At 43.8% G+C, this 19,377-nt stretch overlaps 1 protein-coding gene across 3 annotated transcripts in view; it reads right to left on the bottom strand.

Moving 5' to 3' along the window:
- nrp1a (neuropilin 1a) overlaps positions 1-19,377 on the bottom strand; it is a 223,176-nt gene that overhangs the window by 128,009 nt on the left and 75,790 nt on the right. For all 3 annotated transcript variants that reach the window (XM_078233256.1, XM_078233272.1, XM_078233263.1), the window contains exon 5: positions 14,718-14,945. In XM_078233256.1, the coding sequence (XP_078089382.1) occupies positions 14,718-14,945 (228 nt within the window). The remainder of the gene's footprint in view (positions 1-14,717; positions 14,946-19,377) is intronic.

Below are 19,377 nucleotides of genomic sequence, written 5' to 3'. Positions count from 1 at the left end.
TCTGGGAAACATAGGCCGGAATTCTCCGCTCTCACACGCCCTGCTGCTGCTGCCAGCGAGAACGGAGAACTTGGCGCTCAGCCAAATCTCCATTCACTGCAGCAGGACCGGAAAATTCCAGCTATGGGTGAGGTCAGAAAATCCGGCCGTTAGTTAAAGTGAAGTCTGAAACTGGGCTTGCATCAAAATAAAATCAAGCATGCTTGGCCTAGTCATTGTTTGATATAATCAAATGTACGGTTCACCAGGATGTTGCCTGGTTTCGAGGACGTTGGCTAGGAGGAGAGGTCGAATAAACTAGGATTGTTTTCACTGGAAAGACAGAGGCTGAGCGGAGGGAGACCTGATAGAGGCCTACAAAATTATGAGAGGCATAGACAGCGTGGATAGTCAGGGGCTTTTTCCCAGGGTGGACATGTCAATTACAAGGGGGCACAGGTTCAAGGTGAGAGGGGAAAGTTTAAGGGAGATGTGTGGGGGAAGTTTTTCACGAGAGTGGTGGGTGCCTGGAACGCGCTACCAGAGGAGGTGGGGGAAGCAGGCACATTAGCAACATTTAAGAGGCATCTGGATGGGTACATGAATAGGGAGGGAATAGAGGGATACCGACCGAGTAAGGGCAGAAGGTTTTTTTTAGTTAGGGTATCATGATTGGCACAGGCTTGGAGGGCTGAAGGCTTTTTCCTGTGCTGTACTTTTCTTTGTTTTTGTATCAGTTATACTCAATCGCTGATTGTTCACATTGGCTAAAGTCCCCTCTGCGCACTAAGTTACAATGTTTTGTCTGCAGTGGCGTAGATTTTATTCTACATTTTAACTTATTGCTTCATTATTTTTTTTCATTTTCAAATTTAAATATGCATTTCTTCATGGATTAACATTGCTATTATATATATGTTTTCTAGAACAGAGAGATGGCAATATTAATCAGGCCAACAATTAAAAAAATGATGTGAGATGAAAGGACTTTTTCGCATGTACTAAATATGGAAAACTGCACGCTTTTAGACCGTTTGAAACTAACAAGAGTTAAAGTTGGAAGTTGCCTTATTTGCAGGCCCTCATCAGGTTTGACTTTCCCAAGTCAAGATGCCGAAGGTTCGTCTGAAGCACTGATTGAATTATACTTTGGGTCAAAGAATTTGAGGTCCGCTCATCCAGTCTGTTCTACGGGCAAAATAGTCACTTGGGCTGGATTGCAGAAGGTGGCTGGGGCACGTGGAGTTGTACCGCAGTAAACATTAGTGCTTTGAGGAGAAGTGTGAGAAGGTGCAGTGGGTGTTTCCAAAAGTATAGAGACCTAATAATTGGCAGCACAATGGTTAACACTGCTGCCTCACAGCACTAGGGACCCGGGTTTGATTCTTGACTTGGGTCACTGTCTGTGCGGAGTCTGCACATTCTCCCTGTGTCTGCGTGGGTTTCCTCCCACAGTCCGGAAAACGTGCAGCTTAAGTGCATTAGCTATGCTAAATACTCGCTCAGTGTACCCGAACAGGTGCCGGAGTTTGGTGACTGGGGGATTTTTACAGTAACTTCATTACAGTGTGAATGTAAGCCTACTTGTGACACTAATAAATAAACATTAAACTTATTGGGCTGAAAATTAATTTAGTTTTGCTGCAAGTAAAATGAATCTAAAGAGACACATGATACGCAGGCCCCCCCTTCCCACCTCCCAGCCCCTTATACAAAGGAGCGAACAATATGTTCAGATAAGTGAATTAAATGAACCAGCTGTCCTATCCAGAGCTCTGAATATGGCCTTTAATGGATTGAAAACGTGCTCTGCAACATTAGTTAATGCATTCACATGACACTCCTTTGCCATTTATTTTTAAATTAATTAATTATACAAAGTACAGTCTACTAGGTCTGCATGGGTTAATGACAAATGAAAAGCAATAAAATACAATAAGAATGTATTAACTTGGACAAGCCATTAGAAGACACTAACCTACCTCACTCGCACTAATCAATTGTGGTCAAGCTGACAACCTCCTGCACATCCCATAAAACTGACTGCTGCTGTAAATTTCGACTCCATTTTCATGGCAGGAGTCATGGGGCAATGCCTTTTGTCCCACTGACTTGGTGGTAACTAGAGTGGGTTGTGTCCGGCATTAGATCAGACCTCATAATGTGGAGGGAGGGGCCTGACGTGATCCAAATTGGAAAATCCTGATCGAATATTCATGAAGAATATGCAATTGCCAATTCGCAGCACAGATGTTTGCCAATCAGTCACGGCGCTGCTGCAGCTCGGTTTTCTAACCTGAGGGCCTGAATTTCCTCCCGTTTTTTTTAAGAAGGAAAAATCAGTAGAATGCTTGTTTTTCTCCACAATCAATGGAAAGTGCAAATTTGAAACATGCAATTTTTGAGGAAGCGATTTCATCAGCGGGTCATTAATCAAAGGGAAAGAAACCAGGGGCATTCTTTCACTTTTAGTTAAAAAAAAATTCACTCCCCCAATGAGAATTTCCATAGCAACAATCAATCAGTAGCAGACCAGTAGCTCTGATCACTTCCTATTAGGAAAATGTGATCCTCGGTCAGAATCTGACATGCAGTCACACAGCAGCAATGGTAATCAGCTCCCTCCAGTGATTTTGCACTCACTTTTCGAATAGCATGACCCCCATCGCAAGTAGGTTTGTTTCACTGTAGCAAGCAGAAAGCCGAAATTATTTGCAATTATTTCAGTGACGGGCAGACAGTTTAACTGTTCTCGCACAGTGGTTAGCACTGCTGCCTCACAGCGCCAGGGACCAGGGTTCAATTCCCAGCTCGGGCCACTGTCTGTGCTGAATCTGCACGTTCTCTCTGTGTCCGCGTGCGTTTCCTCTGGGTGCTCCGGTTTCCTCCCACAGTTCGAAAGACGTGCTAGTTAGGTGCATTGGCCATGCTAAATTCTCCCTCAGTGTACCCGAACAGGCGCCGGAGTGTGGCGACGAGGGGATTTTCACAGTAACTTCATTGCAGTGTTAATGTAAGCCTATTTGTGACTAATAAAGAAATTTGGTCAAAGAGGTTGGGTTTTCCTTATGTTAAAAATAACGGGTGAGATTCTCAGGCCTCCCAGCCGTGTGTTTCCCGGCGGTGAGAGTTGGCGTGATGTATCCTAGCAGCTGGATTCTTTGGTCCCGTTGCTGTCAATGGGAATTCCCATTGACTTCACCGCATGCTGGCGGGAAACCCGCGGGTGGGGGTGCGCTGCCGGCGGTCCCGCCGGAGTGAACAGCCGGAGAATTCCGGCCACCATTTTGCTACGATCATCATAGTCTTCAGGAGTATTGGGGTGTCTCCTTTGCACGCTGATTAATGGATAGGCTGCATGTCACCACAATACACAACAAAATATCAAGATATCTCAGAAAAGTATACACACATACTTTTGTGCTATTACAGAATTACATTTGAACTAAGATACTGTTGGAGATAGTTTGAAGAAAAAAAGTGAATAATCCTAAACCTCGTAAGCCACTGGACCAAAATATCAAACAATTACAATTGCACTTTAATACAGCAAAACAACAGGGGTTCTTCACTTCACAGTATAAGGAATGTTCTGCTGCTTGGAATACCTCACTCCAGGGGCTCTCGGCTTCACCGAGCGACATTAGAAGATAATAGAACATAAGACGAGGACCGTTACTCCTGATTTTAAAATGGAATCTCAATTTAATGCAGCACTGCACTTTCTCAAAAACCCAGGAAACTGTCAATCTATCATAATTGATTATTGCAAGTGATCCAGGTTAAAGTCTTTCAATGGATTGTCCCACGTCAATCTTTTCTTTTACTACATTCTGTAGCTTTCCTGTGGTTTCAAACCGTACCGTCCTTATACTGTAATCTGTACTCAGCGACATTGCATTAGTTTTAATTGAAGCAACCTTCGTAGAACCTTCAGTTTTCAATGCTGACTACCTGTGTTAATTGATGCTTCTATAACAGGATGGCAAGCTTGCATCAACAAATGCATGAACCCCTTAAAGAACAGGACTGAGTGATAGAAAGAGAGATTGTCATCCAGTTTCACCCTCCCGATTAACTCTTTGTTCTACCCTTCACCTGCCGAGGTGCCAGTTGAATATATCTGTGAAATCTACATTGGGCGGTAAAGACAGATACCAGGAAATAGTTCTTTAGACAGAGGATGGCTGCGAGTCATAAGTAGCTGTCAGGAAGGGTCTGTCATGTCAAGACACTTGACCTAAATTAAGAAACATTTTCGATGCCACAATGGGGAGATGTTCTGCTATATGTACTGGAAGCATGCAATCAAATGGGCTCAGGAGCCCTCTTAATCCTAGTGTAATGGTTCAAAAATAATTAAGCCAAGGGAATTTAGTCACCCTGGTCAGGATTTTATGGCCACGCTCGCCCCAAAACCTGAAAATGCTGCCCGGGGTCAACAGACCTTTGCATGGTCTGCCACCGCCCCCCCCCCCCCCCCCCCCCCCCCTGCCCCCCCCACCGCCTGCTTTGATTTTTGTGCCGGGCGAGACGGGAAAATTCCGCCCTCTATCTCTTAACTCCTCAACTCACTGACATCCAATGCATGCACCCAAGCGCAAGAAGTTCTTCCAAATTCTACTGGAGCTCATTTTACATGTGATTCACCTGCTGCAGTATCTCTTCAATGTCCCTTTGGCCAGCTGCACTCTCACCGGGTGCTGGACTGTGGGATTAGAAATTTCAGCCAGCATGTACATGATGGGCTGAATGGCCTCTTTTGGTGCCACAAGTCATTAATATTTACATCAAACAGTAAGAGCTCCAACAATGAGCCCCACTGGAAACCGCTTTCCATTCACAATAACATCTGCTAATCATTCCCCCTTGTTTTCTATCACTGAGCCAATTTTGGATCCAACTTACCACATTCCCCAGTCTCCTATGGGAGTTATTTTTCTGACCAGTCTGCCATGAGATCTTGTCAAAAACCTACTTAGAATCCAAGGAGACCACATCTACTGCACTACTCTCAAAAATCTTCCTTGCTCATTCCTCAAAATATTCAAGTAAGTTAGTAAATCATGCTGACCATCTCAGATTAATCCGTGCCTAAGTGACAGTTTATCCTGGTTCTCAGAATTGATTCTAATAATCTGTCCACCACCAAAGGCAGACTGTCCGGTCTGTAATTATTTGGCTTATCCCTTGCATTCTTTTTAAACATTGATACAGCGTCAGATATCAAATCCTTACTTAAATCCAGTGAGGATTGAAAAATGATCCTCAGGGCATCTATTTCCTCCCTGGCTTCCTTTAACAGCCTGGGACAGAATCCATCCAGCCCTGGAGATTTATCCACCTTCAAGAATGTTGGTCCCTCCAGAACTTCCTCTCTCCTGCTTATTTCATTGAATATTTCACACTCCTCCTCATTAATTAGAATGTCTGCACCATCCCTCTCCCTTTTAAAGACACAGTCAAAGTGTTCATTAAAAACCCTGCCCACACCTTCTGCATCAACGCTTGTTAGCTTGTACATCCCTGATAGACTCTAACTTTTCCTTTGTTATCCTCTCGCTGTTTTTAAGTTCATTTATTCGCATCACAAGTAGACTTACATTAACACTGCAATGAAGTTACTGTGAAAATCCCCTAGTCGCCACACTCTGGCACCCGTTCGGGTACACTGAGGGAGAAATTAGCATGGCCAATGCAGCTAACCAGCACGTCTTTCGGACTGTGGGAGGAAACCAGAGCAGCCAGAGGAAACCCATGAAGACACGGGGAGAACATGCATACAAACAGTGACCCAAGCCGGGAATCGAACCCGGGTCCAAGTAGCTGTGAGGTCGCAGTGCTAACCACTGTGCCACCGTGCTGCCCCTTTTTTGTATCCTCCCTTTGCTTTCCTGGTTTCATTTTTTACTTCATCCCTGTATTTTCAACACACTCTAGGCTTACTAACATTTTTGTGACTGTCAGAAGCTTCCTTTTTCTGTTTTATCTTACACTGATGATTCTAAGTAACCAAGGAGCTGTAAACTTGTCAGCATCACCCTTTTTCTTTGTGGGACATTTCTACTGTCCTGTAGAATCTCGCTTTTGAAAGCCTCCCACTGGACTGTCACTGATTTCCCCTCCCCATCCACTTACACCAGATCATCTTTCAGATTTCTAAAATTTATCCTTCCCCAATTTAGAACTTTTACTCTTGCTTTATCTTTATCCTATCCCTTAATTTTTCTAAATCTAACCGTATTATGGTCACTATAGGCGGATTGGCCATGTTAAATTGCCCCCTACCTAACCTGTTTAGGTTAGGTAGATTAGTCATGGGAATTGCATGGGGTTATGCCAATAGGGCGGAGGGGAAGTACTCGGTGGGATGCCCTTTCGGAGAATCGGTACAGACTCGATGGGCCGAATGACCTCTTTCTGCACTGCAGGGATTCTCTGGTTCTATCTCCAAAATGGTCACCCACCACTGCCTCTTCCATCTGCCCAGCTTCATTTCCCAAGACTAAATCTAGAATTGCATTCCTTCACATGTGGGCTTGTCACATGCTGGCTAAAAAAGTTCTCATGAATGCAGTTTAAGAACTTTCTGCCCTCTGTGTACTTCACACTGTTTGTATCCCAGTTGAAATTAAGATAGTTAAAGTCCCAAACTATTACTAACCTATTACTTTTGCATTCTCTGAAATTTGCCTACATATTTGCTCTTCAATCCCCCACTTGACTATTTTGGGGGGTCTGCAATCCACTCCTAGTAGTGTTGCTGACCCTCTTATATCTCTGAGCTCAACCCATACGGCCTCATTTGGTGATTCATTTAGTATATCATCCCTCCTCACAGCTGTAATTGATTCTTTAACCAATAACGCACCTCCACCCATCCTTTTAGCCACCTCACTATCGTGTCTGAACACCACAAGCCTCGCTTGGCCCGAGACCGGAAAATCCTGCCCGAGGTCAAGGGACCTTCCTATTGTCTGCCCCTCGCCTGCTCCGATTCTGTTTGGGCTGGGCGGGGCAGTAGAATATCCAGGGATGTTGAGCTGCCAATTTTATCAACATGCAAATCCTTCCAATACGTCCATAAAAGTGGGAGAGCATCCTGGTTGGCCAAAACCTACAGAAGGCAACAGTAACCCACTGCAGTACCTTGCCAAGCATAACCAACCAAGGAGCAGCACGTGGAAGTCCATGTTTGCCAATGCCCTCTTATGGTACCTAAGTAAGAGTGAGAGAGAGAGAGAGAAAGTGTGTTCTTGGAGAGGCACTTCCATGAGACAACTTCAGGAATGTTATTGGGGCTAATTCACTTATCAACTGTTGATGTTATTCATCAGTGTTCCAACCTCCTCCCCAGCAACAGAACATTAAATCATGGTGACTGAGAACAAAGAATATAATGGCATTGATGTGATCCATTTTATTCCACTGAAAGCAACATAAAACATAGAGTAAGGCCCATCCAACCCTTCAGACATATTCCCATCACAGGCCATGTACAGCCCATTCGATCACGGACTCTACCCTGTCTATTTCATCTCCTGAGAACAGACTCCCTGAGAAATGTTTTCTCCAGCTCTAAAAGAAAGTGAAAGAAAAAAAATGACAGAATATCCATTCTACCTTACATCCTACATTATTCATCATTAATCCGAGACTGCCTGGCTTCCTTAGGATGACATTTCCACACTCACAAATGCACAGAAACAGTTGCGACTCACAGGGGGTTTGCTTTCAGACATCATTTATAAGAGAAATCTCTGCTGCTTTCCATACTGATTCCTTCAGATGCAGAGTGCAGTATGATTTCTGAAAGTGATTATTACTGAAACAGCAAATCCAAACCTGACAAAAACATTTTCTACGCTTTCCATAATTGATGGCTTGCAAAGCATTAACAAGGCTGTAGATATAGCTGTGTTCAGGAGTTTGGATTACCTCATAAACTGTGAAAACAATCACTTAAAAGTCATCGAGTTGCTGAGATTATGTTACACGTGTAAATCCATGATCTAAACCAGCTGTTAGCATGCACAATAAATTTTGTTTATTTTTGTGAAATTTTAATCAGGTTTCAATAAGGGGTATTGAGGGTAAGCAGCTTTTACAATAGGTACATTATTGTAACCAAGTAACAATTCATTAACATATCTCCTCCCTTTATCACCCAATCTTTCTAACACACTTGCCACTCAACAACAGCATTTATTTATATAGCCACCTTCAGTGTAATAAAACATCCCAAAGCACTACAAGGAAGCATTATCAAACAACATTTGACACCGAGCCATGTAAACCAAAAACTTTATGGGTGGCACGGTGGCACAATGATTAGCACCGCTGCCTCATAGCGCCAGGGACCCGGGTTCAATTCCCGGCTTGGGTCACTGTCTGTGCGGAGTCTGCACATTTTCCCCGTGTCCGCGTGGGTTTCCTCCAAGTGCTCCGGTTTCCTCCCACAGTCCAAAAGACATGCTGGTAAGGTGCATTGACCATGATAAATTCTCCCTCAGTGTACCCAAACAGGCGCCGGAGTGTGGCAACTAGGGGATTTTCACAGTAACTTCATTGCAGAGTTAATGTAAGCCTACTTGTGACACTAATACATAAACGTGGTCAAAGAGGTTGGGTTTTAAAGAGTGTCTTAAAAGGAGAAAGAGAGGCGACAAGGTAGGCAATTCTAGAGCTTGAAGACATGACCACGAACTTTGGCTCAAGAAGCCAAAATTGAAGAAGTGGAGATACCTCAGAGGGTTTTAGGCCTGGAAAAGATTACAAATGTAGGGAATGGTCATGGAGAGATTTGAAAATAAGGACTAACTTTTAAAATTGATGCTTGATTAATCAGGAACCAATATCGATCAGTAAACACAGGGCGAAAGGGCTTTGATTCGAATAAGGACGTGGAAAGTAGAGGTTTGGATGATCTTAAGTTTATGGAAGGATAGTACATGGGAGGCTGGCCTGGAGCGTGCTGGAATCATCAAGGCTTGAGGTAATAAAAGTATGGATGAGGATTTCAGCAGCAGGGGAGTTGAGGTTGGGGGGGGGGGGTTGGAGAAGGGCAATGTTACAGAGATGGAAATAGGCAGTGATGACATGGACATATGGTCAAATATGAAACAAATGTTACGAACAGTCTAGATCAGCCTCAGTTGCCAGGGAAAGGGATGGATTCAATGACAAGGATGAAAAGTTTGTGACGGGGACTTATAATAATGGCTTCGGTCTTTCCAATAATTGCTCATCCGGTCCAGGATGTCAGAAAATTTAAGAGACAGTTGAAGTGTCAAGAAAGTTCGTGGTGGAGTAGAGGAAAATTCTTGGTAAATATAACACGGCAGTGCTGCTAACCAAGAATATTAATATTATGTTGAGGTAAATTATCAATGCAAAAATTGTATGATACCTCAGAAAACAATTAACGGTTCAATTCTGAGATCAGTCAGTCTGTTGTCGTGCCTGGCGGGATGTGTCGTAGAAGAGGTAGCAAAGAAAATGAAGGTCAATATATTTGTGTTTAGGAATGCCAATCAGGTAATATTTCCTGAATATATTTCCAAGGTAACTAGGATTTCAATAAACATGCAGCACACTGTAGGAGATAAGCAATGAATCAAACACTTTTGTCAAATTACCTTTCTGAAACTAACCGGGAGATAATTTATTTTGGGTCCAGACAATTATTAAAATGCAAAATCGAATTTGAGTCTGCAAATAAAACCAAATAGCAATTTTTGTCACCATCAGCTGTCCTTGGCCTTACTTAGCATCGTGCACACGGTTTCAGGAGTGCAACAATCTAGCCAACTTGATGGGAAACATTTGACTTGAGATGTATCCCAGTAACAGTCATAGAAACATAGAAAATAACTGCAAGAGTAGGCCATTCGGCCCTTCGAGCCTGCATCACCATTCAATATGATCATGGTTGATCATGCGCTTTCAGTATCCCACTCCCGTTTCCCTCCCTACCTCTTGATCCCTTTAGCCACGAGGGCCATGTCCAACTCCCTCTTGAATATATCTAACAAACTGGCCCCGGTAGCTTTCTGTGGTAAAGAATTCCACAGATTCACCACTCTCTGAGTGAAGAAGATCTTCCTCATCTCAGTTCTGAATGGCTAACCGTTTATTCTTAAGACTGTGACCCACCTAGTTCTGGGCTTCCCCAACATCGGGAACATTCTTCCTGCTCCTAGCCTGTCCAGTCCCATCAGGATGTTATATGTTTCTATGAGATCCCTTCTCATTCTTCTAAATTCCAGTGAGTACAAACCCAGTCGATCCAGTCTCTCTTTATGTGGCAATCCTGCCATACCAGGAATCAGTCAAGCTGTCTTTGATACTTTTCCACACATAGATCAAGTTTATTTATTTATTGATTAGTGTTATAAGTAAGGCTTACATAACATTGTATGAAGTTACTGTGAAATTCCCCTAGTTGCCACAGCCCGGCACCTGTTCGGGTCAATGCATCTAACCAGTGGGTAGTAATTTAATGGATGACCAGGTCTAATGTTATCAAACACTGCCTTGTACTGTGGTTTACTTATTCAGCCCAATTTGGAAGCTAATTATCATGCCCAAGTATAGGCGCGTGTTTTAACTTGTACGAGAAATATATTAATTTGCTGCCGTTTGCTGCAGATTCTGGCATCTCCAGATAAAGATACAAATATCTTTGCAATTTAATGACTACAAATAATTGTCATACGTAAAGTAAATTACTTCACAGTTATTTTTAGAAAGGCAATTTTACAGAATTGTTTGATTCACTGCTTATCTTCTACGAAGGACCGTGCGTTTACTGCAGTTGTGGTAATCCTAGAAATGTCCGCAAAATAGGTTCTGGAAAAATATATCTGATTGGTGTCCCCAAGTAATGATATTCTGACCTTCATTTTCTTTGCTGTCTCCCAGAGTTACTGCTTTTTGCCATTTTAGATGATGAACTCGTGTTACGGTCACAGAATCGAAAGCAGAATTTAAGGGGTGAATGAATGCTTCTCAGATTGGCAACATGTGAACAGCGCTGAGTCCGAGGTATTTGCACTGGGATCTTTCTCTTTTCCCATTTTTATAAACGCTCTGGATATAGGTATGGCACAGAGGTCAGCACTGCTGCCTCACAGCGCCAGGGGCCCGGGTTTGATTCATGGCTTGGGTCGCTGTCTGTGGGGAGTTTGCACATTCTCCCCGCGTCTGTGTGGGTTTCCTCCAGGTGCTCCGGTTTCCTCCCACAGTCCAAAAGACGTGCTGGTTAGCTGCATTGGCCATGCTAAATTCTCCCTCAGTGTACCTGAACAGGGGTCAGTGTGTGGCGACTAGGGGATTTTCACAGTAACTTCATTGCAGTGTTAATGTAAGCCTACTTGTGACACTAATAAATAAATAAAGAGAAAAATTCATTGACACCAAGTTAAGAGGCAGAGAAAATCATAAGGAAAAATGTAAGGGGGCGGGCTACCTAGAGAGGTGGCAGAGCGGGTCGGTGCAAAGGAAGGTGCAGTTACACATTTTGGGAAGAGGTACAGTGAACGTAATTATCCCTGGAACGGCAAAAGGCAAAGTAGGGAAAGAGAGATATCTAGAGGTGCCTGGATATTTACAAATATTAATTCAGGCAGTAATGTCATAAAGAGCATTCATAATCCTGGATTTGGTCCAGAGAGTCACTGAACGTAAATGTGATGCCGGATGTGGTTCGGTCACTTTCAATCACTATGTGCAGTTCTGTGTATTCCATTATTACACGCATACTGGAGCCAAGGAAAGATTTACCAGAATTAATCCAGGCCTGGAGATTATGGTTAGAAAAAAAAGGCTTGAAATATTGTAGTTCGCTTCTTTTTGAAACAAGATGGTTATGGGGAGGGGTGGGGAGGGGAGCTGTTTAAATTAATGAAAGGTTTTGAGTGAGTAAATAATTGGAAAATGATTTGCACTGGTTGGCGAATCGGTAACAAAGATTTCCAGTTGATGTACAACAAAGGGAGTTCAAAGCAATTATTTCACACTGAGGATTATTAGAACATGAAGTGGCTGCTGAAGCTGGGATTCTAACATCGTTTAATAGGCAATTGGATACTTTTTTTTCAACAGGAAGCATATGGAGAATATGGGGAGAGGACAGAGAAATAATAGATTTGAATAGATAGCTTTGGATGGAGGGATAGTGGCAGCGCAGCAGTTAGTGATGAGCCCAATTTCTTTTTGATAATTTCTGTAGTATTTAAGGCTCTAAACTGCTGTATCGGGACACAAAGAGAACTGGATAAAAGCAAATTACTGCAGATGCTGGAATCTGAAACCCAAAGAGAAAATGCTGGAAAATCTCAGTAAGTCTGGCAGCATCTGAAAGGAGAGAAAAGGAGCCCCAGCTGGGTACCATTGTTTTTGTGTTGGTGACATAGCTCAGCGGCAGAGCGTGTGCTTTGGCAGCATGAGGGCCTGGGTTCAAATCCCAGCATCCACACTCCAACATTATTTTGGGGTGGCACGGTAGCACAGTGGTTAGCACTGTTGCCTATCAGCACCAGGGACCCGGGTTCGATTCCCGGCTCGGGTCACTGTCTGTGTAGAGTTTGCACATTCTCCTTGTGTCTGTGTGGGTTTCCTCCGGGTGCTCCGGTTTCCTCCCACAGTCCAAAGATGTGTTGGTTAGATTGATTGGTCATGCTAAATTGCCCCTTAGTGTCAGGGGGATTAACAGGTTAAATATATGGGGATAGGGGCTGGATGGGATTGTGGCCAGCGCAGACTCGATGGACCAAATGGCCTCCTTCTGCACTGTAGGATTCTATGATTCTATGAAAAAAGCTGATGTTTCGAGTCCAGATGACCCTTTGGCAAAGCTTTGGCAAAGGGTCATCCGGATTTGAAACATCAGCTCTTTTCTCTCCTTACAGATGCTGCCAGGCCTACTGAGATTTTCTAGCATTTTCTCACTGCCTCCCCACCCCCACCCCATCACCCCCCCACCCCACCCCACTTCCCAGCTTTTCTATCCTAAATTTTCAGGCTTAAAACCAACACTTTATGGCAACGCTTGTGTCACTTTATGGCAACACTGAATCACGGCTAATTGATTTCACAGGTGAGATTTTCCAGCCATGCCCAAGGTCAATGTACCTTTCCATGGTCCGTCTCCGATCTGCTACAATTCCCGTGGCTGGCGGGACGGGAAAATTGGGTCACTGTTTGGACGCTTTCCCCGTGTCTGCGTGGGTTTCCTCCGGGTGCTGCAGTTTTCTCCCACAGTCCAAAAGGTGTGCTGGTTCGGTGCATTGGCCATGATAAATTCTCCCTCAGTGTACCCGAACCGACTGGGGGATTTTCACAGTAACTTCATTACAGTATTAATATAAGCCTGCTTGTGACTAAGAAATAAACTTTAACCTAACTTTCCTTTTCCGCCATGTTCTTCCGATCCTAGCATCCTGTCTATGCCCAATTCGTTTGCCCCCCCCACCTGTGGTGGCCATACCTCCAGCACTTTATACACTAAGCTTTAAAATGCACTAGCCACAGCACCCAGCACATTCTCACTGCCCCCACTGCCACCACCTCACACCAATCTCTTGGCCTCTCTGTCTTTCACCTCCTTTGAGATTCCACTTAAAAGCTGTCATTGACCACGTTTGATGGTCTGGTGGGTAACTCGAATAGCTCCGTCTTTCGCTCAGTTTTTGCCTGGTTCTTTGAAGACTTGGGATGGTTTAATACTTTTTAAGAAGCTATGTAAATGAAAGTTGCTGTTGCAACCTTGTTCAGGTCTTGCTCTCTCACCTGGGTTTCTTGATATTAAAATGCAAAATGGTTTGGAGGTAATGAGCTGGCAGCATTATGATGAAAAGAATAGTTGATTTTAACTACAGATGACTCTTGCTGTTCATCCAAATTTCCATTCATTTAAACAATCATTAATGTTCTGTGGAATTAAATCAGTTTCAGACAGCGCTCAAAGCTCCAGCACAGTAAGAAAGTAATAACCAACTGTATTTTTTTGTTTGAACCTAATTGTTGCATTAAAGCGATAAGCCGAAAAATGTAATAAGTTTTTCTGGTCTGGGTGTTCTCACAGATTACGAATGAGTTGTGTAACATTCCATTTAATATCCCGTGTTATTCTCTTTGACAACATCATAATTATAACTTGCCGTATATATATCCTTCAGTATGAGGGAGGTGATGGTGTAGTGGTATTGTCGCTGGAATAGTAATCCAGAGACCCAGGGTACCCAGGATCAAATCGCACCACAGCAGATGGTGAAATTTGAATTCAAGAAAAATCCAGAATTAAAGGGCAGGATTTTCCAGCTATGCTCACCCCAAAACCGGAAACTCCCACCCAAGGTCAACAGACATTTGCATGGCCTGCCCCCACTACGATTCCCAGGAAAATTCTTCCCATAAAGTCTAATGAAACCATCGTCGATTGGTGTAAAATAATCCATCTGCTTCATTAATGTCCTTTAGGGAAGGAAATCCACCATCCTTACCCGGTCTGGCCTACATGTGACTCCAAACCCACAACAATGTGGTTGACTCTTAAATGTCCTCAGGGATGGGGCAATAAATGCTGGCCCAGCCAACAATGCCCACATCCCATGAACAAATTTTTAAAAGTTCAATAGCTAATCAGTGCATTGTTAACTAAATGGCCACAACTGCATTTCCCATATAAACTGCGATAAAACATATAACTTCAGGAAAAAATATTGTTCCTTTCTTACCTCCTGGAAAACCATCCCAGACTTCCAGTCTGTCAAAGCGACATAACATTCCATCCCGTAAATTATCATCTGGCTCCAGGTCAAAGCTTGCAAAATCCAGAAGAATCTCTGCCGTTGCTGGTGCAAATATCATGTAGGTGCATTCCAAATTATTTGGATATTTATCAGGAAATCCAGGCGATTTTATCTCTGCACTTTCTGCAGTGAAGTTCTTTGAACATTCTGGTCCTGAAAAGACAGAACAGTGGATTAATTATCAATCAAACCTGCAGAGCAGGAACTGAATATCTGGTTGCGGTGGGGGGGCAGGGGGGTGGGGGGGGGGTGGGGGTGGCAACCGTTGCTTATCACCCAAAGAAAGTCTCAGTCCTATAATCTCCTCCTGTATTCTGTCTTTCGGGGTTAACATGTGAACTGAGTCGTCCCATTCTACCATTCTCTCCCCTCCCTCTTAAAAAAAAACAATCAGTGTGCTACAACATAGAACATAGAAACCATAGAAACCCTACAGTGCAGAAGGAGGCCATTCGGCCCATCGAGTCTGCACCGACCACAATCCCACCCAGGCCCCACCCCCACATATATTTTACCCGCTAATCCCTCTAACCTACGCATCCCAGGACTCTAAGGGGCAATTTTTAACCTGGCCAATCAACCTAACCCGCACATCTTTGGACTGTGGGAGGAAACCGGAGCACCCGGAGTAAACCCACACAGACACGAGGAGAATGTGCAAACTCCACACAGACAGTGACCCGAGCCGGGAATCGAACCCGGGATCCTGGAGCTGTGAAGCAGCAGTGCTAACCACTGTGCTACCGTGCCGTTTTTTTTTAAGAGGGAGGGGAGAGAATGGTAGAATGGGACGACTCAGTTCACATGTTAACCCCGAAAGACAGAATACAGGAGGAGGAACAGTGTGGTTCTTGGTACTCCCTGCTCCCAAAGCCCGACTCTCTCTTCCGAAAATATCACCTAAGCACCTCTGGGATGTGCAAGTATGGCTCCTGTGCTGACCAAGACCGCAAGAAACTACAAAGAGTTGTGAACATAGCCCAGTCCATCACGCAAACCAGCCTCCCATCTATTGACTCCGTCTACACTTCCCGTTTCCTCAGAAAAGGAGCCAGCATAATCAAGGATCCCACGCACCCCAGGCATACTCTTTTCCACCTTCTTCTGTTGGGAAAAGGATACAAAAGTCTGAGAAAACATACCAGCCGACTCAAGAGCAGCTTCCTCCCTGCTGCCATCAGACTTTTGAATGGATCTACCATGTATTAAGCTGATCTTTCTCTGAAGCCCAGCTATGACTGTAACACTACATTCTACTCCCTCTCCTTTCTTTCTCCCTTACGTACTCTATGTGCGGCATGCTTTGTCTGTATAGCCTGCAAGGAACAATACTTTTCACTGTATCCCAATACATGTGACAATAATAAATCAAATCAAATCAAAACAAATCATCGGCAAGAGCAAGTGAAGCTTAAATATTGGAAAGGAATGAATGGATTGGATTCTATCTCAAAGCTCTGCTCCAAATGAGGCCCTGAAGAAACTGCCATATGGAAGGCCAGGACCTGGACTGGCCAGGCTCTGGAGCCCTCCCATAGCAATCTCATGGATTATAGTGCGAATGCTCTTGAAGGGCCTTGGATTTCTGGACCTGTCTATCGGGGTGTGGGGAGGCAACATCAGTTGTATAAGTATGTATATCGGTTGGGGTTGACTTTCATCCCAACCGTGATTATTTGATGCACATGTGTTGTCCTTCCCTTGAGCATCTGCAATTCTTTCTTTTCCCCTTATGTTGTACAGTTACAGTCTTGAATATCATTGACATGCCTATCAATGGTATTTTAAAAAAAGCTATTGGCAGTGTTTTCATCCACGTAACTGTTGCCACATGTAAGCATTAACAGCCTTGCTGGAAAACAGGCAGCAAGTGATGACCTGCGGCACTGAATCAGTAGGTATTGCAGATAAAAATAGGTGAGACAGGAGACTCTATACAGCCAGCCCTGGACTAGTGCATGTGCAGGGGGTAAGTGCAATAAGCCACACCTGATAATTGTGCCAGCCCTTCATTAATTGGAGTACATTATGATCATGTAGAGACCAATACAGCCTTCTCGCTGAACAATAATTGTGGCCTTTGACACAACAGCCTCTTTCTTAAGGTTTAATAGCTTGGCTTTATGTGACTTCCAGCACTAAATATAATGGCATTCCAGGTACTGCGCCATGAAAGGAATAGGTACATGCATGGTCTAGGAATTTCAGCTACCCACTGGAGAAGCCAGTAATTGTACCTTTCCTGTTGTTAATTTAAATTTTAAAGAAGTTTTTTTATGTGAAAATGGCAGTATTTTACTAACACCGGTGGGATGCACAAGTCTCTACGAGCTGAAGGAGTCCTGGCATATGTTTCCACAGGGAGTGATTCTGTTTGTACACCAGATGCGACCTATGGTGCACTCATACACAGGGTGGAAGAGTTAATGCATACAGCATGTGCCTGTCACTGGGACACAGGTCGAACTGTGTTGACACAGGTGTTGCCATAAAGTGTTGTAATGAAACGAACTGATAGATTGCAGTAGTTAGTGCAAGTTTGGCGCACATGCATGTATTTTTCCTTCTTTATTCTAAGCAGCATTGAAAAGGAAAGGCTTCATATATACCTATAATGCTTCATCATTTTTCTCAGAAATAGCTCAGAGAGCCATTAAATCTCTGAGGCTTGAAAGGAGGCTTTTAAATATAAACATTCCAGAGATTTACGTCAGCCATTTCGAGTAGAAGGAAGAGCAGCAACAATAAGGAGTTGAAGGTCTTTTGCGAGTGTACATGCCAGCAATCCCAACGAATGCTGGCCCTTCACATTAACCAAGCAATGACCGTGGTGCAGTGCTTTTCTTATTTGATGGATTTACAATTGCTTTTGCTTTTGAGTGCTGCCAGGTTCCTTGGGCATGAGGAATGTCACTGCTTGAAGATGACTCTGTGACGCACATGCTAACTTCCACTTATTTAAGGAGAGATATACTTGCATTGGAGGTAGTTCGGAGAAAGTTCGCTAGGTTGATCCCTGCGAAGGTGGGTTGACTTAGGAGGAAAGGTTGAGCAGATTGTGTCTATACTCGCTGGGGTTCAGCGAGTTTAGACACAATCTCAAAGCACTGGAGAAGTATCACCACTGGTGCCTTTGCAGGATCCTCCAAATCCCATGACAAGGGAGGGCAATCCTGCCTCAGCATCCTCTCCCAAGCCAACATGTCTGGCATCGAGGCATTAATCACCCAAAACAAACTCCTCTGGGCAGGACATATCGTTCGTATGCCTGATGCCAGATTTTTTTTAAAAAACTGCTCTACTCAGAACTTAATCATGGCAGGAGGCTCCCGGGAGGAGGGTGGAAATGCTTTAGAGAGGGTCTCAAAGCATCCCTGAAGAGGTCAAACATCCTTACTGAATTCCAGGAGTCCCTGGATTGTGACCGGCCAAAATGGAGAAGGTTCATTTAGCAAGGCAGCAAACACATCGAGAGAGCTCAACAATAGAGTCATAGAGGTTTACAGCATGGAAACAGGCCCTTTGGCCCAACTTGTCCATGCCGCCCTTTTTTTTTAAAACCCCTCAAGAGCACACGGAGGTAAATTCAAACCTTCAGAGAGGGCTCACAAACTTCCAGCCAACACTTCTATACAAATTTCCAATCACCAGCTGCCCCACATGTGAAGCAGTGTCTGGAGATTTTGTGTTGGACTCGTCAGTAACCAGTGCCGGATTTAGACTTTGGGAGGCCCTAAGCTATATAAAGCTTGGAGGCCTCTTGTTAAAAAGTTACACCAAAAGGTTTGCGGAAGGATATATTGGCCTTGGAGGGAGTGCAGAGAAGGTTCACCAGGTTGATACCAGAGATGAGGGGTGTTGATTATGAGGAGAGACTGAGCAGATTGGGTTTGTACTCGTTGGAATTTAGAAGGCTGAGGGGGATCTTACAGAGACCTATAAGATAATGAAGGGGCTGGATAGGGTAGAGGTGGAGAGATTCTTTCCACTTAGAAAGGAAGCTAGAACTCGAGGGCACAGCCTCAAAATAAAGGGGGGTCAGTTTAGGACAGAGTTGAGGAGGAACTTCTTCTCTCAGAGGGTGGTGAATCTCTGGAATTCTCTGCCCACTGAAGTGGTGGAGGCTACCTCGTTGAATATGTTTAAATCACGGATAGATGGATTCCTGATCGGTAAGGGAATTAGGGGTTATGGGGATCAGGCGGGTAAGTGGAACTGATCCACTTCAGATCAGCCATGATCTTATTGAATGGCGGAGCAGGCTCGAGGGGCTAGATGGCCTACTCCTGCTCCTATTTCTTATGTTCTTATGCCTCACAAAGGTGCGTACCAAAACAGGACCTTGGGTCGCCACAAAAAAATTGAAAACATAATTATGCCTTTTAATTATTTAATAGCAAGGTATTTAAAGTGAAAAATACAAATTATTTTCAAATGAATGCATTTACTGATTACATATTTATCATTTGGCTGGCTTGATCTCTCTCATAGATTTTGGTAATTTTGTTAATTTTTTGAGTTGCTCTTCAAGCTGGTGCTTCCTTTTTCTTTTCTGGTATCCGCTCTTAAATGTTCTCTTCATTGT

This window comes from Mustelus asterias, chromosome 2 (assembly GCF_964213995.1).
Source record: "Mustelus asterias chromosome 2, sMusAst1.hap1.1, whole genome shotgun sequence".
Lineage (NCBI taxonomy): Eukaryota > Metazoa > Chordata > Chondrichthyes > Carcharhiniformes > Triakidae > Mustelus > Mustelus asterias.
Note: the sequence above shows the minus strand (reverse complement) of the source record. Positions and strands in the feature narration are given on the sequence as shown.